This window comes from Mustela lutreola, chromosome 5 (genome assembly GCF_030435805.1).
Source record: "Mustela lutreola isolate mMusLut2 chromosome 5, mMusLut2.pri, whole genome shotgun sequence".
Classification (NCBI taxonomy): domain Eukaryota; kingdom Metazoa; phylum Chordata; class Mammalia; order Carnivora; family Mustelidae; genus Mustela; species Mustela lutreola.
This window is the reverse complement of record NC_081294.1, coordinates 80,743,503-80,771,039: the sequence shown is the minus strand read 5'-3', so window position 1 is coordinate 80,771,039 and position 27,537 is coordinate 80,743,503. Positions and strand designations below refer to the sequence as shown.

The following is a 27,537-nucleotide window of genomic DNA, read 5'->3' as shown; positions in this document are numbered from 1 at the left end:
CAGCATATAGATGGATCTTCTAAAAATCCGTTCAGCTACGATATGTCTTCTGATTGGAACATTAGTCCATTTAAGGTAGTTATTGCTAGATCTGAATTTATTGCCACTTTTTTCATTGTTTCTAGTTGTTTTGGTAGTTCTGTTCCTTTCTTCTCTTCCTCTTTCCCTTGTGATTTGGTGACTTCGTGTTATGTCTGTCCTGCCTCTATTTGTTGTGCATCTCTGTATAAGAAACTATGTTAGGTTGATGGTCATCTAAGTTCAAGCGTGCTTGAAAAGCATTACCTTTTTTATTCCCCTTTTACATTTTACGTTTCTGACAAACTATTTAGATCTTACTATTTTGTGTATCCCTTGACCAAGTACCATAGATCTAGATGAGTTTACTGTTCTTGCCTTTTAACCTTTATACCAGCTAAGTAGTTGGCTGTTCCACCACCTTTACCCTAAGTTTACCTTTACCAGTCAGAGGTGGTTCCCCCCCACCCATAATTTCCTAATTTCTAGTTATGGCTTTTTCTTTTTCACTTAAGAAAGTCCCTTTAATGGTTTTTGTAAGGCCAGTTTGGTGCTGATGAATGTCTTTAATTTTTGTCTGGAAAACTCCTTATTTCCCTTTCAATTTGGAATGAAAATCTTGCCCAATAGAAAGAGTACTCTTGGTTGTGTTTTCAGTACCACTCTCTTCCAGGCTGTAAAGTTGCTGCTGAAAAATCTGTTAATAGACTTATAGGGGTTCCTTTTTATGGAACAAGTTTTCTCTTGCTGCTTTAAAGATCCTCTAAAATGTGTAGGGCTCTCTTTGGGGCCACCTTATTTGGGATTCTCTGTTTCCTGGGCTTGTAGGATTCTTTCACCAGGTTAAGGAAGCTTTCAGCCATTATTTCCTCAAATAGGTTTTTTGTCTCTTCTCTAAGAACCACCCCCAACACACACAATGCAAATGTTAGTATGCTTGGTGTCTTCAACTTTGCTCAGGTTGTGTAAGGTTTTTTTCTGTGCTGTTTCGATTGGGTGATTTCCAATAACCTTTCTTCCAGGATCACTGATCCCTTCTTATGCATCGTCTCATCTGCTGTTGATTCCTTCTAGTATATTTTTCACTTCAGTTACTGTATTCTTCAGCTCTGGTTCTTTTTTTATATTTTCTATCTCTTCGTTGAATTCTCACTATGTTTATGCATTTATCTCCTGAGTTCAGTTAGCATTTTCATAAACATTACTTAGAATTCCTTATCTGGTAGGTTACTTATCTCTGTTTCATTTAGGATTTTTTTCCCCTGAGCTTCTGCCTTCTTCTTTCATTTGCAACATTCTTCTGTCTCCTCATTTTGCCTGTTTCTCTGTGGTAGTAGATCAGTTACAACTATTAGTCTTGAAGGAGTGGCTTTATGCAGAAGGTGTCCTGTGAGTTCCAGTAGCCTAAAATGCCCTGGTCACCTGACCCAGGTGCCCAAGGAGTAACACCTGCGTGGGATGTGTATCACCCCTCTGTTGCAGTGGGTCCTGATTCATGTGGACTCACTGCTGTTGGTGGTGGGAGTTGGAGGGGGCGGCTGGCTGCAGGAGCTGGCTGCAGTGCCCGACTGCAACAGTGTGGCCAGCTGGTGGGCAGGGCAGGCCTCCTGCATAGCCAGCTGCAACTGCTGCAGTTGTTTGCATTTGCTGGGCTGGCACCCCAGGGTAGAGCGCTTGGCAGGGGCTGTGATGTCTGCAGGAGAGGTTGGGTGGTAAGCCCTTTGGGACGGCCTCCAGGTGGGCTAGATGGGGTGAGTTCACAGGGAAACACTGGGGCCAGGTATGGTGCTAGCACAATAGAGAGAAAGTGTTAGAAATGGTGCCCATCGGTGCTAGTCCAGCTAGGTAGAAGCAGTGAATACAAAATGGTGCCCGCTGAGGCCACTGTCCCTGGGGAGTGCTCCAAGTGATCCCTGCCTCTCTGGCACACACCCCAACATCAGTGAATGTACTTCCTTCACGTCTAAGCCAGGTGTTTTTCAGACTGCTGCCTGTGCCCTGGGCCTCCACACAAGTGAGAACACGTGCACAACTTTTAAGAGTGTGGTCCCCATTTCCCGGTGCCCTCAGGCTCTCCTGCCTATAAGCCCTGTGAAGCTTTTCATTATTGGTGCCATTCACCTGGGTAGTGGAACCTGATATGGGGCTCAGACCCCTCCTTCAGTGAGGGCCTCTGATTGTGCTAGCCCTCCCATTTGTGGGCCTCCCCAGCAGGCATGTGGGACCTGACCAAACTGTGTCTCTGCCCCTCCTGCACATCTCAGTTGGGCTAACAACCTTAGTTGCTTATGATCTTTCCTGCTCATCTTTGGTTCCTTCTGAGAGAGTTGTTCTGCTTGTAGTTGGAGATATTTGTGTGTCCATGGGAGGAAGTGAGCCCAGTAGCCCCCTCCTCCTCCATGTTTCAAATCTCTTAATTATAGGCAGTTTCTACTCTATTGTGATACTAATGATAGAGAAAAAACATTTTTAATGTTTAACTTTCCCTCAAGACTATCTACTTGGTGTTTCACACAAGGTTTAAAAACTGAGTTTGGGAGTGCCTGGGTGGCTCAGTGGGTTAAGCCTCTGCCTTCGGCTCAGGTCATGATCTCAGGGTCCTGGGATTGAGTCCCACATTGGGCTTTCTGCTCAACGGGAAGCCTGCTTCCCCCCAGCCCCTGCCTGCCTCTCTGCCTACTTGTGATCTCTGTCAAAAAACAGAAACAAAAACAAAAAGAAAAACCTGCTGAGCTTGAATGGATATTACCCCACAGGTTCCTGCCAGGCAACATGGTTACCAAGGTAAGGAACAAGGATTCTGGAATAAGGCAGTGCTGAATTCAGATCCAGGTTGTGCTCATGTGACTTGGGCAAACAAATGGCTTAATTTTCATCAGTAAAATGGACTAGTAGGAATGATTATTTGAGGTAATATACTTATTAAGGTACCTAGCATTGTGGAGCTTGGCATATAGAATTAAAATATCTGTCATCTGGCTCACAATACCAGTATTACTATGATGGAAGTATTTTGTTTCACCTCCTAAAAACCATTTGTCTTATATTCTTCATCTGCTGGCCTATATTGCAGATGTCTACTTAAGTAAATTTTAAGTGGTTTTAAAGACTTCTTACTTCTGGGGCACCTGGGTGGCTCAGTGGGTTAAAGCCTCTGCCTTCAGCTCAGGTCATGATCCCAGGGTCCTGTGATGGAGCCCCGCATCGGGCTCTTTGCTCAGCGGGGAGTGCTCTCTGCCTGCCTCTCCACCTACTTGTGATTTCTGTCTGTCAAATAAATAAATAAAATCTTTAAAAAAAAAAAAAAAAAAGACTTCTTACTTCTTTCTTTGGTCCTCTTCAAGGGACAAGTTGCCCATTCTTTTCACTGTTTATTCAGTCTTTAGAATTCTTCCTTTAAATTGTTCCAATGGATATTTAGAAACCAGGATGTGAAGAACATCATTACCAAAACCTGAGGGAAATGTATATAGCAAAAACAAAAACACCATATAACAAACCAAAAACCAAAAACCAAAAAAACAAAACAAAAAAAACACCTCTCATCTGGTAGACTGGCATGATAGAAAAACCAAGAAATTTTCACACTAATATAAAAATCTGAGAAATGTAGAATCAATCCTTGCCTTTGGACTGAAGTAAGGGAGGAAGCATGTGGCCATAGATCAAGTTGGGCTTGGTTCTAAGGGTTTCATTCCTTCCTTCATACTAATATAAATATGAATAAGGACACAGCTGCTCTGAATTTGATTTTACAAACGTCTTTGTAGAGATTTGGGAATTGTGCTAATTGTGCAGAATGAGAGAAGCATTAAGTGTGTAGTCATTTGAAAATTTAGTCCAACTGTACAGACTACTGGACAATTTTAAGGCAATAGTTTGTATCTGTTTGACCTGTTTTGGGCAACCGTTACTTGGGCAAAAATCTTGATTTGCAGATCCTGGTTCGAAAGGAACTTGCTACCTTGTATTGTGTATGACTGAGAAGTCAGACCTCAGCCTACAAAGTAGAAGGCCTTTGTACCTCTATTTGAAGACCTGCATCTACCTCAGCTTCTTAGTTTTGCCACTTTATCTTTGTGAGAGAGGTGGAGTATCTGTTAAGAACACTGTTTGTGTTGGCAGAAAGACCTGGGTGTAAATCCTGGCTTTGCTAGTTACTATATCACCTTAGGCAATCCACCTTCTCAAAATGTTGAAAACAGAACTCAGCTCATATGTTTGTGGAACACACTAAAGGAGACATGTATCTTAAGAAAGAACTTCTGTGGGAGCTCCTAGTAGTGAAGTGATACCTATTATCCTGGCTATAATCTTAAACATATACCATGTTAGCTGCCTTCATTCTTTTGCAGAACAGATAAAGATGTATAAACAAACAAAATACAGTAACATCTACTGGATACTGTACAAGATGCTGGTAAAATAAACAGGCCAAAGCCATGGCCCTTACCTAAGAGGAATTACTGATAGAAATCTCCCTCTGCAGGCATCCTAGGATCCGCTAGGTACAGTACTGCATGCCAGTGTTTAAGGGAGTCTAGAGGTTGTCATGGAACTGAAAAGCCATGGTGGACACTCCAGGCTGGGGCTACAGTTCTGAGCACAATACTTCCAGGAAACATGTAGCACATAGTAGTCACTTCATAAATACTTATAGAATCCAGGATCCCTAAGTGATAAACCAAACGGTTTGTGTAGAGGGGTGGGAAGACCTATAGTTGGAGAAAGAAACAGGAGCCAGAATGTGGACCCTTTTGGGCTTAAACTATATATACTGGAAGAGTCCCGGAGAATTTATTTAAAAGACCCATCATGGACAAATGCAGTTTTAGCAATGTGAGGAAGGAATGGAAGGAGAAGCAGTGAGAGTCAGGAGGACTTCTTGGTGTAAACCATCATCATGGTTAAGGAGTAAAGGGAAGGTATGCACATGGTTGCAGTCACAGTACACAAGAAGGAAAAGCTACATGACCATGCCACAGGGAGTAATAAAAAAAATACTGGAAAGGGGGTTGAAATTGGCAAAATTTCTGCATTTAAACCTGAGTTACTAAGCATAGTGAAATGAATTCAGGCCCTTCTAAGTATGGAATAAGATACTTAGAAATCAGTTCCTTTTGTAGTTGGGGTAGAGATGAGTGGAGTTTGGTTTTCTTAGCATCTTTATTTAGGTGGTTTTTGTTTTCATTATTTTTATTGTGCTATGTTAGCCACTATACAGTACATCATCAGTATTTGATGTAGTGTTCCAAGATTCATTGTTTGCATATAACACCCAGTGCTCCATGCAATCCATGCTCTCATGAATACCCATCACAGGGCTCACCCATCCCCCCCCACACACACACCCTCTCCGCTCTGAAACCCTCCCATTTGTTTCCCAGAGTCCACAATCTCCCATAGTTCATCTCCCACTCCGATTTTTCACAGCAGTTATATTACAAAACTACAATAAATGTTCAGAATTCCAGAATTCAAACACTTCAAACTAATGTAAAATGAAGCCAAACAGAAACCATCATTTTAACACAATTCTAAATTAAACTACAAACCTGAAATAGACCACAGCTGATAAAGTCTGCTTTATCTTGCAAAGTGGACATATATATGAGTAAAACCCAAGATGACTCCCCCAGGTGCTGGGACCATCCTAAACTCAAGCTATAATTGATTGCAGATAATTATAACAACATTGGCCTTCAGCTATGGACCCGATAATGAAGATACCTACTGAATAGCATGTAACTTAACCAACTTGATTGGCACCTGACTCCCTAAAAATAAAATCCAGTTAAACTACATATCATGTAGTTTGCCAGATCATGCAGAGATGGTGAAAAGCACCACAGGTGTAGAGATGTGAGGTCAGAAACAGCTCCACGGCCATCAGTTTCAACCTTCAGTACATGGTGTGACAGACATTAGGAGAAAGTAGTCAGCATCCCATTGTGTCACACCTGATCTTGAATTCTTTGAAGAGCTCACATTCCTCATTCCATAGGTCCCAGGCCATCATTATCCCCATGTAAGCGAGGAACACACGTCTTCGCTCCACAGCATTGTTACTGCTTAAAATTCATGTCCGCTGATGCAGGGACAGAGCCGAGAACATGCAGCCTATGGCTTCAAGTTACCTAACACAGTGACCAGACTGAGAACTGATCTTTCCAAAGAGAAAGAAATACATTTCTTCTGTGAAACATGTTAGATCAGGCTTTAAGAAAGAAATGTAGATAAGGTGACCATATTCTCTCTTCATATAAATAAATCCACAGGACCAAAGATGCTTTTGCAGACCCAAATGTATTCTTCTATACCCCCACCCCCACCTTGGGAAATATGGGCAAGCTCTTAAGAGTTTACTGCTGGAAGACGTTCATTTTACAGTGAGCAACTAAGCCCAGAGATGTTAAGTAACAGACCATTGGTGTCTCAAAGGTGTGAAAAAGATACCTTCTTCATGCATCCTTTACCAAAAACTCTCCTGGCTTACTACAGCATAGTGTTTGGTGCTCTAACCTTCTCCCCAAGAGGAGTGCGCATAAATGATGCACAGTTTGGGAGAACGGTCTTAATACACACCTGAACTTAAAACCAGTAGAACCCTCTCTGAGTAAATGCAAAGCTAAGAGAATTCATCAGTGTTTCTTGTTGCTAAACAACAAAATGTGTGCTGGCTAAAACCGTTTAGCAGTCTGCTGGAAGGCTTTCATGGTATTTCTGTTTTTCTGTCTGATTTGAAAACTAGTCCATAGCTTATTATCAAACAGACCAGTAATCCCTAAGCTGATGCAGGGATGAATGGATGGGCAGTGAGAAAATGGAATCACCTGGTGTGTGCAGCAGAGTATTTACAGTCTTCCTAATGAAAAAAGGTAAGGAAGGTGCAAGGAACTTTGGTGTGTAAAAACCACCTTTTAGGGCTAGCGCTAGAGAGACAAATAAACTAATCACTAGACCTGTGTAGTCCCTGATGTCAGCTCTGTTTTCAGTCTTTTTGTGGGCTTACCTTGAATCAGAATATTTAAGGCTACCTCAGCAGGGCACTTGCTCTACTTAATGATAGTTAAGAGGTTTTAAAACATGTTTCTGGTCCTTGCTGAATTTTTTTTCCCTCTGTGTTGCTGAAAGCTTTATGGCAAAGAGTTCTTAACCTCAGCATTACTGACATTGGAAGCTGGGTGATTCTTCGTTGCGGAGGGTTGCCCTGTGCGCTGTGGGTTGCTGAGCAGCACTCTGATCTTTTCTCACTACATGTCAGTTGCAGCTCCCCAGTTCTGATCAGAGATGTCTCCACCCATTGCCAGGTGTCCCCCACCCCTTCCTTGGGGAGCAAAACTGTTCCCAAATGAAAACCACTGGTTTGTAGTACTTGGACAAAAACTAGTAAGCCTGTGAGAGCATGACACCTGTTCCATGTGTAGTAGGTAAAAATTAATCCAGTTGTAGGAGCTTTATTTTCAGGATTTTCCCCATGGTAATTAACACTGGTTTTCTGACGTCATATTGTTTTTACCCCCTCCCCCCATGAAAAATGTTGATTTAATTCCTTTAACTTGAAGGCTAAACCAACACCACCACTTGGGTTTATAATGTTTATCATCTCTGTTCCTCTGTCTTTGGAGAGAAAGCCTCTAATTTAATAAGCAAACCTGCATCATTCTGCCAGGTACATGATAGTCCCCATTTAGAAACAGGGCAGTTGAGATTGAGAGAGATTAAAAGGTCACCAAGATACTACATTGCAAGTAGGTTGTGAATTCTAGCCTGCCTGATTTAGAGTCCCCACTATTCTCTGTAACAACAGTTCTCCCTGTGTAATCCATGGACGCCTGGGATTCCCCAGGTCTTTTCAGAAATACATTCAAGATAATACCCAGTCTGTTTGCCTTTTCCACTGTGTTGACATTTGCATTGGCCGCACAGAAGTAATGATGAGTAACACTGCTGGCATCCTAGGGTACAGTAATCATTGTATGCACTCACAGTTCAAGAATATCCTGGAGGAAACAAAGTATTACTGATTCTCTTAAATCTCCACATTTGACAATGTCCTTTTACTGTCCATCTGTGTGACAGAATGGAAGATGTGTAAGGCGTGTTACGCATTTAGGCTGGACATGGCATTAGGCTTGTATCAGAGAGGAGTGGGTGTAAGATTATTTGTGTGGTGCAGTGAACAGCCACCTTTTTCATGACATACTACGAATAAACTACGGTTTAGCCTTGGATGCTTGGCAGAGGTTTTCTCAAAAAATGATTGAAGTGAGGTTATCACTTGATGGAAGACAACTGACAGTATTTGTTGCCGGTCTATAAAAATTTGAGCTTTCAAACAGAATGTAGAACTTTTTAAGATTTCTATCTGCCACTGTGAGCTTGACAGATGTGACTCTTACGTTGTTTAATGAACTGTGTCAACATTTGGAAAATCTGCCTAACTCGGTGAAACAATATTTTCCAACTGACTAATGCATGACAGTATGAAACCATGCATTGGTAAAAGATCCATTCAACGTGCAAGACAGACCAGTGGATGTTAATGTAACAGCGTTACACAAAGTTCACTGATAGGGTTTCGCAGCGCACACTGCAGTACTAACCTTTCAAAAACCAAAATGTCATGTTTGGGGCTAGAGTCACAAGGAGTATCTACAACTACCTGATCTTCATAAGCTTCTGAAGGACCATTAACCCTCCCCTGGCACACAGGGAAGGATGTTGACCGTGCTTCTTTTTACCTGAAGCCCTCTAGGCAGTCCCATGTCACAGGAGGCAGATAAAAATTCCCCAAGTTTCAGGGTTCATTATTTCAGTGATGCATTTCACCCACAGTACCACTTACATATGTGATAGGGCCTTTGTATTGTCACAGTGCCTGCTGTTCAGGGATCGTGACCCTGGGCTAGATGAAAGGATGTGACTTCCCACACATTTTACATGCTCCTTAAGGTGTGATTACTTCTCATAATCCGTCCATGAGCCTCCTCTCATCACTTGTTTTTCTGGCAGGAGAACTCAAGAGAAAAACCCAGCTTTGTGTGTGTTGTGTGTGTGTGGTTTTTTTTCTTCCTCTCTCAACTCTAATGTAAACCCCATGGCCTGAGGACTAAGCTGAGCACACGCTCCACTGTAAATGGGCAACAGCATTTGAGTATCCACGTAGAACAAGGCATTTTGTTCCTAGGAGTTTTCACTTAAAAGAAAGCACTGTGGATCAAGTCAGTCCACAAGAGAAGCTCCTAGCGTCTTCAGAACATTTGGCAGAGCTGGTGATCTGTGATGATAACTTGCTGAAAACTCAGACGATGGTTAGCATTTTTTAGCAGTGAAGTATTTTTAAATTAAGTATATACGTTGTTTTTGTGGACCTAAAGCTCTTGCACACCTTAATAGACTACAAAATAGTATAAATTGACACACACTGATCAAAGACCCAGGGCATGTTAGCTTTTCCATTGAAAGGGGTGTGAGACACACTCACATTCTTAAGTGCTTTTGATTTCTTTCTGTCATGCATTTGCCATGTACCCCTATTAAATGATGGTGCTTCCACGTGGTTTGCTTGTCATGCTAGTCCTTTGGTTGGACGGGAGCCCTTCAGCGGTATTGTAGGGTCACACTTAGAGTTGCGCACCATGTCGTCCTCACTCTTGTTTCCATTGGTGCTCGTTACGGGCCTTCCTCATCTTCATTTCTGCGACAAAAACGGGACTTCTTCCCCTGATGTCTGTGGTGGTACACTTGGCAGTTTTCCACATGCCCTGTGCTTCCGGGAGGTAGCGCGGAAGGATTGATGGGAGGCCAGGGGCTGCCTGGGTTTAGAGATCGCTCGCTCTACATGCATTGGGGCCCTGCTCATTTCCTTTGCCCTTTCCCTGTTGCCGTCAGTCATTCATGGCTCGATGGCCCATTTTGCACACACTGTCATTTATAAGCTAGAATTCGGGAACGCCATCCTGGGTTTCAGGCTTCATACTGCTTTCCATTTACCTAATGCTTACATAATGCTTTTTCATAAAATCCTCAGTTTTTCTGAAACCACAAAGAAGGACCATCTATGGAATATTTGCTTGATGCGGGGACAGTGTGCTAGGTTTTCTCCTGCTTTCAGAGATACACATACACAGGTGATGTCCTTCCCAGGCCATTCATGGAAACCAACTCAGAGCAGTAGCCACCAGCCCAAGCTCACACAGGCTTTCCAGTGGGAGGGCAGGGATGTGAAGCATGTCAGTCTGACTGCAGACAGGCCCCTGCTCACCCTCCTCCTCCTGCGTGGCCTCATCTCGAGGTGACGCCATCTTTCCACAGGGCGCTGGGAGGCTCAACGCGGTTGTACTACTGAAGTGTTTTACAAAGTACAGGCGCACCTCATTGGAGAGCACTCCGCCTTACCGCATTTAGGGTTTGCCGGAAGCTTCAGTTTTTAAAAAATGCAAAGTCAAGCAAGCCTTTCAGTGCCATTTTCCCAACAGCATTTGCTCATTATGTATTTGTGTATCACATTTTGGTAATAGTCTTTCAGATTTTTCTTTATTATAGTTGTTCTGGTGATCTGTGATGATGACTTGTGGAAAACTCAGATGATGGTTAGCACTTTTTTAGCAATGAGTATTTTTAAGTTAAGTATATACATTGTTTTTGTAGACATAAAGCTCTTGCATACCTTAATAGACTACAGAAAAGTGAAAATGTAACTTCTGTGTGCATGGAAAACCGAAAAAGTCATTTGACTTGCTTTCTTGAGATACTCCCTTCACTGCTGTCTGTGGTCTGGAACTGAGCCTGTAGCGTCACTGAGCTATGCCTTTACTACAAAGCACTATTTAAAAAAAAAATTTTAAGTACATATACATATGTGTTTGTGTATAATGTATACAAATACATATACTTGGTTGAGGAAACATTACAGAAGCAACCTTTCAGATCTTTAAATATTACACTCCTTTTCCATAAACAACTGGTTGGTCCCTAAAAATAGCTGTCAGATGACAGAGATGGGCTGAGCAGGAATAGGAGCATCTTTAGGACTTCAGCCAAGGAAGTTTTTGCTTCCCTAACACATTGCTCTGTTCACTCACTCTAAGACCTTCCTACCTCTCTGTCGAAGTCTGGCCCAGAGCAGCTACTCCACATTAGTCCCAAGTTTCCATTCATCCAGGGCAGCTCACACGGGACCTACAGCAGAGTCAGTTCGGGTTATGCTCTCCCACTGCAGGCTGTCAGCATGTGCTCCGTGCACTCTCCCAGACCCAGCAGGGAAATCAGTACCCTCTGATGGAGAAGTATCCAGAAGTTCCTGACAGTGTTCAGAGAACATCATGGAACCCCAAGGCCTGTTCCCAAAACCGGGGTGGTGGGAACCCTGTCCATTTCACAGAAGCCTCTTCAACAGAGGATCAGCCAGGCACATGGGCTTCATTTGTGGAGAGAATTAAGGGGAGTTTTGGGCTTGTAGAAAATCTCCAAAACAAATGAGGAATAAAGGATCTTCAAATACTAGAACAGCACTCAGTGTGGTGAGAAGTTTACAAAAGGAAAAAAGAGAGCTGATGGGAGAAGCTGATTTCCCCTCTCCTTTTTCTCGAGGCTGCACCTTCAGTGAGTGGGGAGGGCAGAACAAGGGTCTCCCTGTGAAAGCCCCGCATTCCTTCTCTCACTGTGAGCCAGACGCAAGGCTGGAGTCACACTTCTGCATCCTCATAAGCTGTAGGGTCAGCCCAGATGACCCGGGAATGAGATGGCAGCCCAGACTCAGGCACTGTGAAAGGCTCTGGCTCATGGAAGACAGGGGTAGAACTGTCCTGAGACATGACTGAATTTAGAAAGATGCCTGTACGAGATCTTAAAAATCAAAAAATCAAGTGGATGTCCTAAACAGTTAACGGGGTGGGAAGCGTCTTTCTGAAGGGACGGATGCATCCTGTGTCTTGATCCCAGTGGTAGATGCAAGCGGTCCAGGGAGCCAGACTCATCAGCTGCACACTTGAAAAGGGTGAGTGACACCGTACCCACAGGACACCGTCCTCAAGGGGATGATGAATACTAAGAAGCCCTCAGGGACTAACAAGTACAGTTTCTAAGTGAAGCTTGTTGTCACCATTCTTTTTTAGGGAATACTTCAATGACCTCACTCTTAATTTTGTCTGAAAGAAGAATTCAGCATTGTTTGAATATATTGAGGTGGGCAATTATAATGCCTGCTAGCCCGTGACACCAGAGTTCAGTGTGGACGTGCTCACTGGGGAGTGAGGAGTTAAGAGGAATGGATTTTGATATTTAACAGCCGTGACAGTTAAATCATAACCCTGCTTTCTTCCTTCCTTAGCCCTGGAATGAGACCAGATGTCAGCTCTCCTCCATCCAGCTCGTCCGCGGCCACGGGACCACCTCCCAAACTCTGCCTTGTGTGCTCTGACGAAGCCTCGGGGTGTCATTATGGGGTCTTGACTTGCGGGAGCTGCAAAGTATTCTTCAAAAGAGCAGTGGAAGGTAGTGTGTGTTTTGAAGAGTTTTATTTTTCCTCTATCGGGTTCTTGTCTCTCAAGCTGGATTTTGCAGTTTCTGTTATATGTGAACCCCATTCAGGCTGGACCTCAGGAGAGGCAGGTGGGGTGCGGGTGGCTCTTAGGTCTTCCAGCGGGAAAGAGATTTTAAAAAGCAACACAAGCAGAACTAGAATAAAATAGAACAGTATAAATTCAGGGACGGGAGTTTGGTCAGAGAACAGAAGGTAAATGTAAGAAAGGACTGTCGTGTGAGACGGCGGTGTTAGGTTCCGGCGGTAACACCATGCTCCTTGTATGAGAATCCTAGGCTTCAACTCCCAGCAAGTAGTTGGTTCCAAAACCACCAACTATTCCAGTATGACAGAAATGAGTGACAGTAAGAACTATGAGGGAGAAAGTCTCTGGATGGGATTTTTTTTTTTCTATTGAGCCACAAATCTTACTTTGCATAAGAGCTGGTCTCTGTCCTCTGGGTGGTCATGGTCTACTTGAAGTGAAGGATGAGTTAACAGTTTCCAGGTACAGAGGTTAAAATACAGGGAAGCAAGTGATAAACTGCTGGAGGAGGTCAAGAAAATAGGTATTTCAGAAGAGCTGATTTCACTCTGAATATTATATTAATATGAACTTTACCCTTGTTATGGATTCAGCCTACTGCCAAGGGCAATAACATCAGCTCCTTCAAGAAAGAGAAATTAATTCCCAGTGAGTTGTCTTGGGAAAAAATCACGTACTCTAGTTACTTGTAAAGCAGGTTGAAGGTAGTTGTGGCCTGAATGCATGACCTAAAGCTCTGATTATATTAATTGTTAAAGAAGTGTAATTATCTATCCACTCACAATATAAAAAGGATATTATTTGCCTAGAGTTCTGTTTGCATAACCTTAAGAGTCAGATGAGTCATTTTCTTTTGTTTGGATTAGTTTGTAATACATGAGCCAACTATAAAATTACTCCCGTTACTGCACACAGAGAACAGGGATGCAGGCTTTGCCCAGGTCAGGGGCTGCCTGGTCCTACGGAGGGGTCGCACGGAGCACCGAGCACTCCTGTTACCGTGACCCACTCCAGACCCAAGAGAGTGAAGCCTGTTCCTGTCACTGTACCTACTTCAGCACTTCATTAAATTATGAGTTATTTCCATGATGTACATGTAGTGATAGCAGTAATAATATTACAGTAGTATTGACTGGTTGATTTCTGAAAGTGAAATTCAGAATAAGACTATGGAGCCTTAGAAGAAGAAAAAATGGATATTTCAAAAAAATATTTTAGTTAAAATGGAGGAGAATGAAAAATTCTATAAAACAGGGCTATACATACATTGCTTATAGGGACCAAGTATGTCTCATTCTGGCAAAGAGAAGGCAGGCATTGATGTTAGAGAGGGCAAGCTTACCTAAAAGCTTCCAGTGCCCTTTAAAAAGTGTAAAAAAACAAACCAAAAAAGCGCTAAACATACTTCCCAGTAAAATACTGGGCCATATGCCCTTTGGGCTTCACCCCTGCTTTAAAATTAAATTCTTATACTTGCTTTTAGGTACAAATTTCATAGAATATTAGCTGTACCATTTCAAAATGTGTAGGTAGTGCTTAAGTCTGATGGCTTGATTACATAATTAGTAGGCAAAGGTTTAACTGTGGACTCCCTTAAGTAAATCCTATTTGGATTTTTATTTTCCCTCATGTCCCTTCCAGTTCTAAAATTCTATAATCTTTTGATAACTCTTAGCAGTTTTATTTTTTCTTTATAGAATTGATAGAAATGTTTTAAAGCCCAGATACATATTTTGGAGCACTTTCTTAGAGAATTACAGAGATGAAGTAAGATCTGCAACATACTTGGCACTCCCATTTTCCGCACCTGCTGGAAATAGCAGTTACCCCGCCCTCAGAATGGCATAATGTAAATACCCAAACATTCAGGTGTTTTTAAGAAATCTGCCCAAGTTTGACTTACTTATTACTTATCTAAATCCTTAATCTAGGTTGAATGGCTATTTTGAAGTTTTTAACCCAGTATTCTGGGAGTCGCTTTTCTGCATACGGAATAAAACTGTGGGTAGCTTCTCTTCTTTCTATGTGTGCCAGTTGAGTGATTACCGCCCCCCACCAAGTCCGTTTGTCTTACGTCCCCTTTGCACAGAAGTACGTGTAAGCTTTGTCAGTGGGTCATAATGGCGATAGGCATTCACTACCCTGAGTGTACCATGAACCCAGCACTGTTTTATTGTTTGTCACACCATTTAATTAAGGGCTCTGGGAGCTGTTAGAGGCCTCAGTGATCCTATTTGACAGTCCAGCAAAGTGAGGCGGAGAGTGGAAGCAACAGCGCTGGGATCCCAGCACAGTACCCTCCGAGCTACAATGACCCTCTGAGAGTTTATATAATCAGGTTAGATACGGAGAGGAAAGCAGTCGCAAGGGAGTGATTTCCCAGCTGGCATTAATTGAGTGCTCACAAGGTGCAGGTGCTGTTTGTAAGAGCCTTCTCCACAACTGCCTTCCACCCTTGCAGAAGCCCAGCAAGATAGCTTTGCAGATAGGGAAATAGGGGCTCAGAAAATGCAATAAAGTTTACAGAGATCCTAGAGCCGGGAAACACAGCTGCAGTCCAGATGAAGGACTTCCCGGCCCCCACACCACACAATTTTTGAGAGCAGGTAAAGAAACAGACTCATGCTTACAGAGTTCACATTTAAGACCTGGATGTTTCAAACAGGGTAAACCAAGTGCAGACACCCCCAGAACATGCCCTTCTTCTCGGACCACTGTTTTTTTTAAACCGAAAAACAAGTACTTTACTATCCTTACTGTGTTAGTGATCTACAGCTGTGTAACAAACGACCCCAGAAAGTATTGGCTTCAAACAGCAGGCACTGACTGCCCTGCAGTTTCTGAGTCACGAATTTGGAAGGAGGTGAGTAGCAGGGCAGTTCTGGCCCCTCATATAGTCCTATTCAGACTGTAGGTTGGGGGTGCAGTCATCCAGCCTGGAGCACGAGGACCCGTTTCCAAGCCTGTTAACGCTGCTTTTGGCAGGGAGCTTCAGTCCTTGGTGTGTGGCAATTGGCTCGGGCTGTTCCCAGCAGAGCAGCTGGCCTCCCCCAGAACAACCGATCCATAGGAGAGAGCAGAGGCAATCATGCCCTTAGGACTGGTTCTCAGATGTGACTTCCTGTGACTTTGGCCATATTTTATTGGTCACACACGAGTGTGAACACAAGGAGGCAGAGACTATTGGGGGCCATCTTGGGGGCTGGCTACCACACCAACCATAAATAGAAACCAGAATCACTTGCCAAAACTAGGTATTAACCATAAAAGTAAATACAGTGCAAACAGAACAATGTTAAAAAAAAACCTTCCAGCTGTCTTGAACTCTTTTCTCCTCACATCTGCTATCAGGCAGAAGAGGAATTTACAAAGTGGTAGAAGACATAGGAACTCCAAATAAGATGACTCACTGTCTTATCAGACGGACTGACCAGGAGTGACAATTAATGATGCATGCCCACGTCTTATAAAAAAGTGCCCACTAGGTGAAACTCCTCCTTTTATAGATAAAACACAGACAGATGTGCCCAGCTTCACACTAATGACCAGAAAGGACTAATTTTAACTTTTGTAGGCACAGGGTCCCTGTGATCAAACAGCTTAGATTCTGTAGGACAGTGATAAGGGGAGATGCTTATGGGGTGGAACTCTATATTTTAACTGCCCCAACCATGGATGCATCCGTTGTTCCTCCTTTTGCTTTAAAGAGGTTAGAATTGCTGGATTAGTGCTTCCATTTCATGTCACCCAAAGAAGCAGCCACATAATGTACATGACGTGGAAAGGAATGGAAACAGCCGGTGCAGACATTTGGCCTTGGAAGGCAGCTTTGGAACCAAGTTCAACTGTATGCCACTGGTCACCTTGGTGGCCTACTCCTCACACAAGTGGGAACTGTGTCCCCAAAACACATTCTTAATAGCGCCGTGAGTTATCCCTTTCTAAAGACGTGAACAGACTATGTTTCCAGCCAAGTCTTAGACTGCCCTATGAAGGAAGGATCCTTACCCAGAAACCTGAATGAGGTATAGTCACCCTAGTGAGTTGATAATGGTAATTTTTCTCTTTCCTCTGAAGGTGATTTCTTCTTGAGAAATGTCCAGTAGTCCTCTGGATCCCATCCTCTGTAGGGTGAAGTTCACGGACTCTCAGTTGTCCAGGGTTCGTGTCGCTGCACAGGTTTTGTGCAGGAGGCTCCTTTCAGAGCTTCTGGCAGGCCAGCAGGTCCTCAGAGTTTCCTTCAACATTCCGTAACCACATTAAAAGGAAACTACAAGAATGTGCACAGTACAATGTACAAGGGTACAGAGACTGTCTTTTCCTGGCAATTTATTTGTCAGGTGAAAACTGTACTTCTGCCTCTTAGCACATTATTAAATTCTAGGTGCTGGAAGATTTTAGACAGCAACAGTTGTAAATATTGGGGGCAGCGGTCAATTCAAACATTCTCACACTGTGCAAAGCATGTGAACGAATGAAAAGGTATCCATGAGATCCATGTACTAGTTAGCCGGTCAGCGGTGAGATTTCCCTCACTAGTTGCTGGCAGCTTCCCCTTCAAGAAGGAGTGTGGCACCAGTCACAGAGCTGAAGGGCGAGCACACTGGATTTGCACATGGTGGCCTAATGCTGCATGAGAGCATTTTCCACGTGGGACTCAGAATATTTGGAAAGCAGTTTCCTCTTTAACCCTTCTTAGCACTTAGTGAGAAGTCCTAATGAAGGAGTGCTCACAGACCTCCTCCATGGCTGTTAAACTGTGCTTGAGAAGGTTTCCGCTTGTATGTGGAACAAAGTGGCCTTGGAGGGCGATGCCTGGGAAGGGCCAAGAGGGCGGTGGGTGGCCAAGTTCTGCTTCTCCATCATGGAGGTGTTCAGTTTGGGAAAATATATCGGAGGCTACACTGAGCATTGATGCCTTTTTCTCTACGTATATGCTGCAGTGTCTTTCATGAACTATAAGTATTGGACAGAATAAGAAGGAGACTTAAGACTTTAAGCTGAACTCTGTAAGGTCTGTAAGGTCCATGTAAGTGAGGACACTGTACTTTCGTCCTAGGCTGTGTTCCACCTAAAAGGGAAATGCAGCAAGTCCCTCCATAAAAATACCTTTTAAAACCTGGGAAATTTTGATAGCACCTTTGTTTTCCCTCTAGGACAGCACAACTACCTTTGTGCTGGAAGAAATGATTGTATCATCGATAAAATTCGAAGAAAAAACTGTCCGGCATGCCGCTATCGAAAATGTCTTCAAGCTGGAATGAACTTAGAAGGTAATGTAAATGCCTGAAAGGAATGGCTTCTGCATGCATATAAAAAATGTATTATTTTCCTTTTTAAAGTAGAAGTAAGCAAAAGTAATAATTTTGTCATTACAATATATGCGCTTGACTAGCATAACTTTATTGACTGCTTTATAAACTAGGAGTTTTTTAATGAATATTTCATATTATGCTTAAATTTTTTCACCAGTTCTTATGGCATACACAGCCTTCATTAGAGGCAGATCATATACTAAGAAAGTCAACTAGGTAACAATGACTTCACAACAAGCTTTTTCTCCTCCCTTTCTGCAGCCTCAAAAGTCTTCCCTAGAGTTGAAAACGTTTCTCTGTCAGGTATATTTACCTGTCCATTTTCCTCTCATTCACTCTTTACTTGGCTCTACAGCTGGAGAGATGCAGATGGATGATAAATCTGCCCGTGGAAGTAACTCCTCAAGGAGGTGCTGGGATAGGTTTGGTTTTGCTTTCCGTCTAGAGAAGAAGCCTGAAAGTAGTTAGAACTCTTGAGTTTCATATCCCTGTTTCTATAACAAGTTGTATAATTAACATTGCTATGAAAGGAGTTTGGAATTCTCCTGTAATTGAGAATGCGAGGTCCAGGATGATAGCAGTGGTGCTGAAGGGACTCACAGCCTTCGTACTTGGGGTAGTAGCACTTTCCTTCTCCAGAAGCCCCAAGGAGGCAGGCCAGGGATGGGCACTGAGTTTGACAGTGCCCGCAGGGAAGGAGGATATGGTCTACCGGGGTTGCAGAGTCTGTCCCCAAAAGACATGGCACACTGCAGAAGGGGCCAGAGCCCCAGGAGCACAAGGAGGGGCACCTCGTTCTGTCCTGGAAAGCTGGGAAGGCTCCCTTGGCAGAAGCAACATTGAGTCTGAAATCTAAGAGAACTGAGGAGGAGTTAGGTAAAAATGACTAAGTAAAGGCAGAGACATCATCAGATTTAAATTTTAGAAAGACTCGTCTTGCCTAGAGAGACCAGCAGGACAACCCTAGAGGTCCTCCAGACCTTAGTATCAGAAGTGGTATATTTTGATGCTGTTGCCCCCATACCAAGTAATTCTCCAGATTTATTTTAGGCGGCCTTTCTCAATGTTTCACCTGGCAACTAAGTACAGATATGTTCTAAGGGTAATCCTCAATGTTTTACTTCATTTTAGGGTGTAGTGTAATCTTTTCCAAATTACAGCTTTATTTTTGCTATGAAGAGTCACGTGGAACTTAAATATAGGGAGGTTTTTGACATGATCAGATTTCATACCTAATTTTTTTTAAAGATTTTATTTATTTATTTGACAAACAGAGACACAGCAAGAGAGGGAACACAAGCAGGGGCAGTGGGAGAGGGAGAAGCAGACTCCCCACTGAGCAGGGAACCCGATGCGGGGCTCGATCCCAGAACCCTGGGATCATGACCTGAGCTGAAGGCAGATGCCTAATGACTGAGCCACCCAGGCACCACATACCTAATACTTTTAAGCTAAGTTTTGAAACTAAATAAGATTTCTTTTTATTAAGAATGGAAGGGAACTATCATAGACTCAACACTTCTGTAGAAATCAGATGCTGACAATCTCTATGCTCCAAGGAGTCAGGAACTTGATATCAAGTAAAAATCAGTCAAGTGCTTAAAAATAGTGATTGCTGGGGCTCCTGGGTGGCACAGATGGTTAATCATCTGCCTTCCACCCAGGTCATGAAGATCCTGGGATCAAGCCCCGCCTCAAGCTCCCTCTCCCTCTACTGCTCCCCCTGCCTGTGCTCTCTCTCTTTCTCTGTCAAATAAATAAATAAAATCTTAAAAACAAACAAAAAAATTGGTTGCTAAACTAATTCAGTTAACAACTTCTTAAGTTCTAGGAAAATGTATTAGTACACATTCTGGCTCTAGTAAGTATTCTGAGCTTTATTCAAAAGCAGGAGTAGTTCTCTCACTTAGGGCTAAAGATAAGTTGTGTAAGAAATTAATTCTATACTAAATACAGATTTTTGAAAATCCACTGGCCTGTTACTATCCTTTCCCCTGTTCTCATGTGGAATGTAAGTGTTAAGTTACGGTGAACTGAGGTCTTCATAGTACTATTTCAGGGCATTGATTTGGGACATGCCTCTTCTTTTACCTTCTCAACCAAACACTTGCCATGATTTTGAAATGTACCTTTAGTGTTCAAAATGCTGCCTAACTTTAGGTGTAGCAGCACCTCCTATTTTAAAGTTGATCACTCCTATCTCCCGCTGTACTACCTACCTTCAGAATACTCTAAAGCCATATTCTGCCACCACTGGAGGTGGTGATAGGTCCGTAGCATTTAATGGGAGCCACCAACTGTCCTAAGCCTTGTACATATTTTAGTTGATTTAATTCTCAGCCACTCTCTGAGTGAAGTACCAGTATTACCTTCACTGGACAGAAGAGGGAAAGTAAGGCCCAGGCAATAACTAGGGGATCCCACCAATTGCATGACAGAGCCAGGATTTAAATTCAGACATGTTGGCTTCAGAGTTATGCTTCTTACTACCACACCATACTGTGTTTTCAGTAGAGCATGATAAAATAAAAATAGCTGTCATGATCCTTTTTTGTGTTTTGAAATGTTACATGAGAATTCTTCGCTATCTCACTGTCCTATTCAACATAGTACAAAATAATGGGACCATTCTGTCATTTTAAGGACAAAGACTCTAAAAATTATTTTTAAAAGTGATGAGTATTTACTTTTGTCCTACCAAAATGGGTTGTATCCTGATAAGTGATGGGAATACATTTCTTCTTTCCTATAAATTCTGTTCATTGCCCTTCCTTGGACCTCTGAGCGCTTATTTAAAAGTTCTCTGTGTTGCCTTCAGCATCATATGGAGTCAAAAAGAAACATTCTCATTTGTAACTTTAAGAGTATGAATCTGTATTGCAATTTGATTATGCTGTTCCATACTAAGAGTTAGAAGATAGCTTTACTTTGTACATAATATGATAAAGGATGCTTTAGGTTTATGGAATCATCAATATAAATCTCTTAGAAAACAGAAATCTCCCACTAATATTTTATGAGGGAATATAAAGTTTTTTCTTTATCTCCCCAAATGTTTCTAGACCCAAGTAATATCCCTCATGTAAACATAAAAATTGGACATTTCTGCTGCTGAAGTTGCTGCTTCGGGCATGGGATCTGCTGTATCATTGTAATACTTCCTTGAGAAGAAGGGGACTCTGTGCAAGGTTATCAGTAGTATAGCTCTCTTCCTTATTACCTTAGGTTAGGTTAAGCCTAAGCCCCAGTTTCTAGTCTGCTATTACAAGCTTGGACTCTTTCTTTCAAATGCTAGTGAAAGTACTGCCTTATTAAACCAGTGAAAATTCCAACTTTGGAGGGAAAGTGAGACAGAAATTAATTCTTGCAAGAATCTCTAGCAGTGCTTTGTTTACATCACTTTAATGTAATATTGGAAGACACTTAATTTTATATAAAGGATAATCAATGAAGAATTACCTGGATTTATATACACATGGCTCCTCTTGACTCTTTGCCTTATCTTCTTCTGTGTCACTTTATAACTGCTAAATAGTTTTAGAAATTAAAATACTTCCTGAAGAAACTCTGCCACCCAGACCTTCTGATTAGAACTCACTTCTGTGTGTGTGTGTGTGTGTGTGTGTGTGTGTGTGTGTGTGTGTGTACATATATATATACATTTTTTTTTAACACCCACAGCTCGAAAAACAAAGAAAAAGATAAAAGGAATTCAGCAGGCCACTCCAGGAGCATCACAAGAAACTTCGGAAAATCCTGCTAACAAAACAATAGTTCCTGCAACATTACCACAGCTCACCCCTACCCTGGTGTCCCTGCTGGAGGTCATTGAACCTGAGGTGTTATACGCAGGATATGACAGCTCTATCCCAGATACGACCTGGCGGATCATGACCACACTCAACATGTTAGGTGGGCGGCAAGTGATTGCAGCAGTGAAATGGGCCAAGGCGATACCAGGTAAGTGGCGGAAGGGGACTCAAAGATACAGATCTGTGTCTTGTCCTCAGCCGAGGCACTCTGGCTGTGTCCCCCCAGTGGCATGACCTGCCCTGTTTTTTCCTCCTCAGTTCTGGGGCCCAACCGGGGCAGAGCCCAGAAAGCATGGGAGTGGAGAGTTTATAATAAAATGTGAACGTTGCTCCCTGCTTTTCAGATTGTTGCTCAGAGTAGAGTGATTTGAGGTTGGACAAGGTCCTGTCAGAACTAGTCTCGGAACTTACTTAAGAATTCCTTTTATACCCAAATCTAGGGCAGGAGCACACGTAGATACTTCTTAGAACTCCCATTTGTTTCCCTTCAGTGTATCACTTTTAAAACTCGGGGTAAAATTGGCAAAAATCAGGTACTTTCAGGATGTACTAACCTCATAATTAGATAAAGTGATACAGGTCGAACTAAATCTGAACTAATCTTATATTTAAGATCATGTGAAATTGAAGTCCCCCTGTTGGAACTTGATGCGGAACAGCAGAGGTCCATGTCATTGTCAGCCCAGACTTGATGGCTGCAGGAGATTTGACAAGCTTATGTTCATTTTGATAGAAGAGACAGAGCAAGAATGAAGTACTCTGACCTCCTATCATCCCTAATCTGTCAAGAGGGAAAGAGGTGTAACTCTCAGGGGACAATTTTGAAACTCAATTCATTAACTGAGTAATGTACCAAGTCAGGACTCTATTTGCTTAAATAGGGGGAAAGTGACAGTAAGTTTTATTACATTACATGCTATTAAAAAGTATTTGCGGGCGCTTTTATCTGAACGTATCAGATAACAGAGGAGACCTATGCCCCTCGGTGCTTCACTTCCTCTGTCTGTCAGGGGTCCCCCCCCCCCCCCCAAACAAGGCTAAAGTCCTATCTGGTCTGTGGTAGTTTCCAGAGAGCTGATATTCTCTTTGGAGACTAGAGTGTTTCCTCATCCCTTTACTTCTCTTAATTCAGGATTCAGGAACTTACACCTGGATGACCAAATGACCCTACTGCAATATTCATGGATGTTCCTCATGGCATTTGCCCTTGGCTGGAGATCATATAGACAATCAAGTGGAAACGTGCTGTGTTTTGCTCCTGATCTGATTATTAATGAGTAAGTTATTTGTCATTTTCCGTGTGTTTTTAACCAGCTGATGGATTGCTCTTGTGATCATTCAGGACTGAACCAGTTTTATCAGGGTTCTTGAAACTGGGCAAGCTTGAAACAGTTGTTTATCAATGTTTAATGGCAGGCCAGGTGGACATGGGGCATTATTATGTACTGTCCCAGGACAGATTGAAGGGTTTTTTTGTGGGGTTTTTTTGTGTGTTTTTAAGATTTATTTACCCATTTTAGAGGTTAGTGAGCAAGGGGAGGGTCAGGAAGAGAGGGAGAGAGCATCTCAAGCAGATTCCCTGCCTAGCGCAGAGCCCACTGTAGGACTCCATCCAAGGGCCCTGGGATCATGAGAGATAATGACCTGAGCCGATATCAAGAGTCAGACGCTTAACATGCTGAGCCACCAGCTACCCCTGGAGGGTACTTTTTAATACAGGTGGGGTCAACTCTGGGGTCAGTTGATACCACCTTGAATAGAAACAACTACAGATGAGGATATCTTGGCTGACAGGATGGGAGGGACAGAGAGACAAAAGGATCCTCATTGCATGGCAAGCCCTACTCCGTGTTTATGACTTGGACAGTTTTTTTAATTGCGAGAGAATCCATCAAATTTTCAGGTTTTATAAATGAGCTATTCTTGTGTCTTCTCAGCCTCTGCTTCCATCTGTGAAGTATTCCCCTGACCTCACTGCAGTTGTTTCCTGACTAGTTTTCTGCCTCCAGTGTGTCCTCCATCATGCTGACAATTTTCTTCTTCCAAAAATACAGTTTGATCCCATCACATACCTCCCCAACACACAGATGTCCTTGCTGTCTCCACCCTGCTCACCGGGTGCACACTCAGCATGGTTTTTGGCTTCCTAGAACCTGGCCTCTTTTTCTCCCTCACTGTTCTCTTTCATGGATGCAGCATTCCCACTCAGATGATCTGTTCGTCAAGCCTCTCAACTCAGCACCTTAAAAGACCTCTCTGCTTTATATCCCTAGCTCTTATCAGGTTTCTTATTTTCTGTGCCTACAACTTACCTCCTTTATGAGAATGAAACCAAGGAGTTCTCACCCTCTCACACACATACCCATGGTCAGAGCAGAGTAAGAAACGAAGATTTAATTGTGAGCACCAGGGTGCTTTTGACCAGAGGTCCAAAGAATCAATGAAACCTTAAATCCCATTACTGGAATAGTCCCGTTGCACCCTATTTGAGTCCATCCATTCTGAACAGTTTGTGTTTAGAACTGGATGTGCTAGTCAAACTAAGAGTGACCACCTTAATAACGTCCAGAATGGCAAAGAGTATGGGAATTTATATCAGTCAACAAACAGGGGATGTTTGGAGGAAAGAGAAAGGCATAGTTGGGAACAAGGAGGACAGCCTACAGAGATATTCTTTTGAGTGTGCTAGGCCCCAAAACAATGGGTGGAAGTTCCAGAAAAGCATCTGTTGGAACAGTGTTAAATGGAAGGGTCTGCCTTACCCTGTGGCAGGCTCACATTATTTTAGCTATTTTAGTAGAGATTGGATGATACTAGCTCCAGATAGTTTTACAGACATTCTTAGGCATTGTGAAAGAAGCTGCAAGTACTGGGGTAATTCTAGATTCAGAACACAGCTTTTTACTGCTACCAGGTCAGGCTAAGGCCACTTACCTGGCAGGATTGATGCAAACTACCTGTAGCAGAAATCTCACCGTTCTGCTGTCAGGCAAGCTAGCTGCCCTGGCTGAACTGAATCCCGAGTTAAAGGTGGTGTTCTTTCCCTGCTGGTGATACTTCTTTTCCAGCACAGTATTCTCTCGGTGATACACGAGTCCTTACCAAGTGCCAGACACTATTTTAGGAGCTTGCGCTGTAACGCTGAGCACAATAGATGAGGCCCCTGCTCACATTCCAAAGGGGAAATGGAATAAATAGCCAAAATTATTTTGGAGAGCCATGATTACAGTAGTGTGACCGGGGGGGAGTGTGGGAGGATGGGGCGCAGGCTAGTTTAGATTTGGGGACCACAGAAGAACTCTCTAGGGGCGCCTGGGTGGCTCAGTGGGTTAAGCCACTGCCTTCGGCTCAGGTCATGATCCCAGGGTCCTGGGATCGAGCCCCACATCAGGCTCTCTTCTCAGCAGGGAGCCTGCTTCCCTCTCTCTCTCTCTGCCTGCCTCTCAGTCTACTTGTGATTTCTCGCTGTCAAATAAATAAATAAAATCTTTAAAAAAAAAAAGAACTCTCTAGGGACCTGAGAACCAAACAGTACAGAAGAACAAGCTGTGGGGAAGGTGGGAACCTGCAGGCAGAAGAAACCAGAGCAAAGGTACGAGCTGAGAGACGTGAATCAAGCAGAAGCTTGTAGGCCAGGAAACAGAATTGAGATTGTGTTCCAGGAACAAGAAGTAGCCAGTGGAGGATTTCAAACAGAATAACCTGATGGAGAATGCATTCGAGGGAACAGCACGCACTCCTGACATTCCTAGTAAGCCTGGTTCAGAGTAGCAGGGATCGAGCCAGACAAGCTTCCTGGGCCATATGGCTTACAGTGGACCAGATAACGACCAGATTCACATGCTGCCATCAAACCTTGGTTTAAATGAGCAACTGATAAGAAGTGTTTAGAATTTATTCCTGCAGAAATGAAGTAAGTAAAACGATGTACAGCATGTACAATGGAAAACTAATTTCTCCAGCGTAAACTTAGATTATGGAGTAGTCTCTTTAGATCCTGTGGATCCGGGAACAAGTTTACTTTTCCAGTTCTCACCTATAGGAATTAGCATTAATAGCATAAGTTAGATTTTCCATTGGAAGTTCATAGTTGTGTAAAATAAAACAAACAAGTGTCCTTTTCGGGGGTGACTAACTCAAACGCTGGTGTTTCTCTTTCACAGGCAGAGAATGAGCCTTCCCTGCATGTATGAACAATGTAAACACATGCTGTTTGTTTCCTCCGAGTTGCAGAGGCTGCAGGTCTCTTACGAAGAGTATCTCTGTATGAAGACCTTACTACTTCTCTCTTCAGGTTGGTAGAACACCTCTTTGCTTCTAAGTATGTTGAAAGTATGAAATAGAAACATGTAGACACAAAGGTGTGTTTGTATACATTGCACCCAGTCTACCATTATTTCCTGCTAGTCAGATAACGGAGTTTTCATAAATGTTGAATTTTAAAGGCACAGCCAGTGATACCAAGATTAGTAAGACCACTAGGCGCCGCAGCAAAACAGAGAAGTATGTCAGCTCCACCAGAGCTACTGTTCATCCAGAGTGATTCGGTAACACCACTAGGTCGAAAAGTAGTTACACGAGGAATAGGACTGAGTCTTGGAAATAATGGGAGGAAAACAGGGAGTATAGAAGGTGTACTTAACAACTGTTAGAGGACTGGCTGATGCAGCATTGCTGCCACATTGGGGGCAGAGGTATTCATTCTATCTAAAAACAGCAGCAAGCATTTATCAAACCATCTTCGAAGTTTAGATAAAGGGACTGGTATATAAACTTGAGTGAGGCTAGTTGTGGCTGGCAGAGGCATTACTTAGTAAACCTAGAAAGCTTTTGAAAAATAAAGTCTCTTGTTAGTAAAATGATGGAATTTTCAACAACCAGTAGAAGAAAATGTGCGAACAGTTGATGTTGTACACTTACAGGCTATTCCAATAAAACTTAATGTCTCAGGTTAGTGTTTATGAGATACAGACTTGATGACTGAATACTCCTGTATGTACAAATAAATTTGCAAGGTTTCAAAAAGTCTTTCCATGAGTAACTCTGGTTTCAAAGCTGCCAAATAACTTGAAGGGACGGATATCTATTTCAGCTTTTCCAAGATAGATGTATCACCAATGCTTTCATACTAGCTTTGTTCTCAGAAAACCTAAAGGGAAAGATCCTTGCTAGAGACTTTAAGGTTACCTAATGCAGCACACTTGTTAAAGGGAGCTTGACGTTATTTGAGTGAAACAGTTAAAATTCTGAACATCATCTCCAAGTACAGATCAGTGCCAAATACGATTATTTGTTTAAAAAAAGAAAAGGTGATTTCTATTTTATACATACCACACTCACAGAACTATATGTACTTTTATCATTGCAGAGGATAGGAGAAAGTAAACCAAACTAACATGCATCACTGCTTCCTTTAAAAAAAAAGGCATGGTGGGGCACCTGGGTGGCTCAGGTCATGGTCCCAGAGTCCTGGGATCAAGTCCCACATTGGGCTCCCAGCTCCATAGGGAGTCTGCTTCACCCTCTGACCTCCCCTCTCATGCTCTCTCTCACTTTGTCTCTCTCTCTCTCAAAATAAATAAATAAAAATCTTAAAAAAAAAAAAAAAAAAGGCATGGCATCAACAAGGAATAAAATGCAAAAATATATACCATAAGATAGAATCAGACTTCTAGTCTGACAGAGTACTAGAATAGGTACCCTAACTCCTACTAAAAAATGCTAGACTAACAGCAGGCAAGAATCCCAGGAGGACAAAGAACGGCTGAAAACTTTCCAGAATTGTTGAAATACACCAACCCCCTGCCCTGTCCAGGCAGC

General features: G+C 42.7%; 1 protein-coding gene across 5 annotated transcripts in view; it reads left to right on the top strand.

Annotated features, from left to right (window-relative positions):
* NR3C1 (nuclear receptor subfamily 3 group C member 1) overlaps positions 1-27,537 on the top strand; it is a 123,957-nt gene that overhangs the window by 83,938 nt on the left and 12,482 nt on the right. For 4 of the 5 annotated variants that reach the window (XM_059174931.1, XM_059174929.1, XM_059174928.1 and 1 more), the window contains exons 3-7: positions 12,353-12,519; positions 17,747-17,863; positions 21,587-21,865; positions 22,850-22,994; positions 25,881-26,011. In XM_059174931.1, the coding sequence (XP_059030914.1) occupies positions 12,353-12,519; positions 17,747-17,863; positions 21,587-21,865; positions 22,850-22,994; positions 25,881-26,011 (839 nt within the window). The remainder of the gene's footprint in view (positions 1-12,352; positions 12,520-17,746; positions 17,864-21,586; positions 21,866-22,849; positions 22,995-25,880; positions 26,012-27,537) is intronic. The other variant, XM_059174933.1, reaches the window with a different exon arrangement.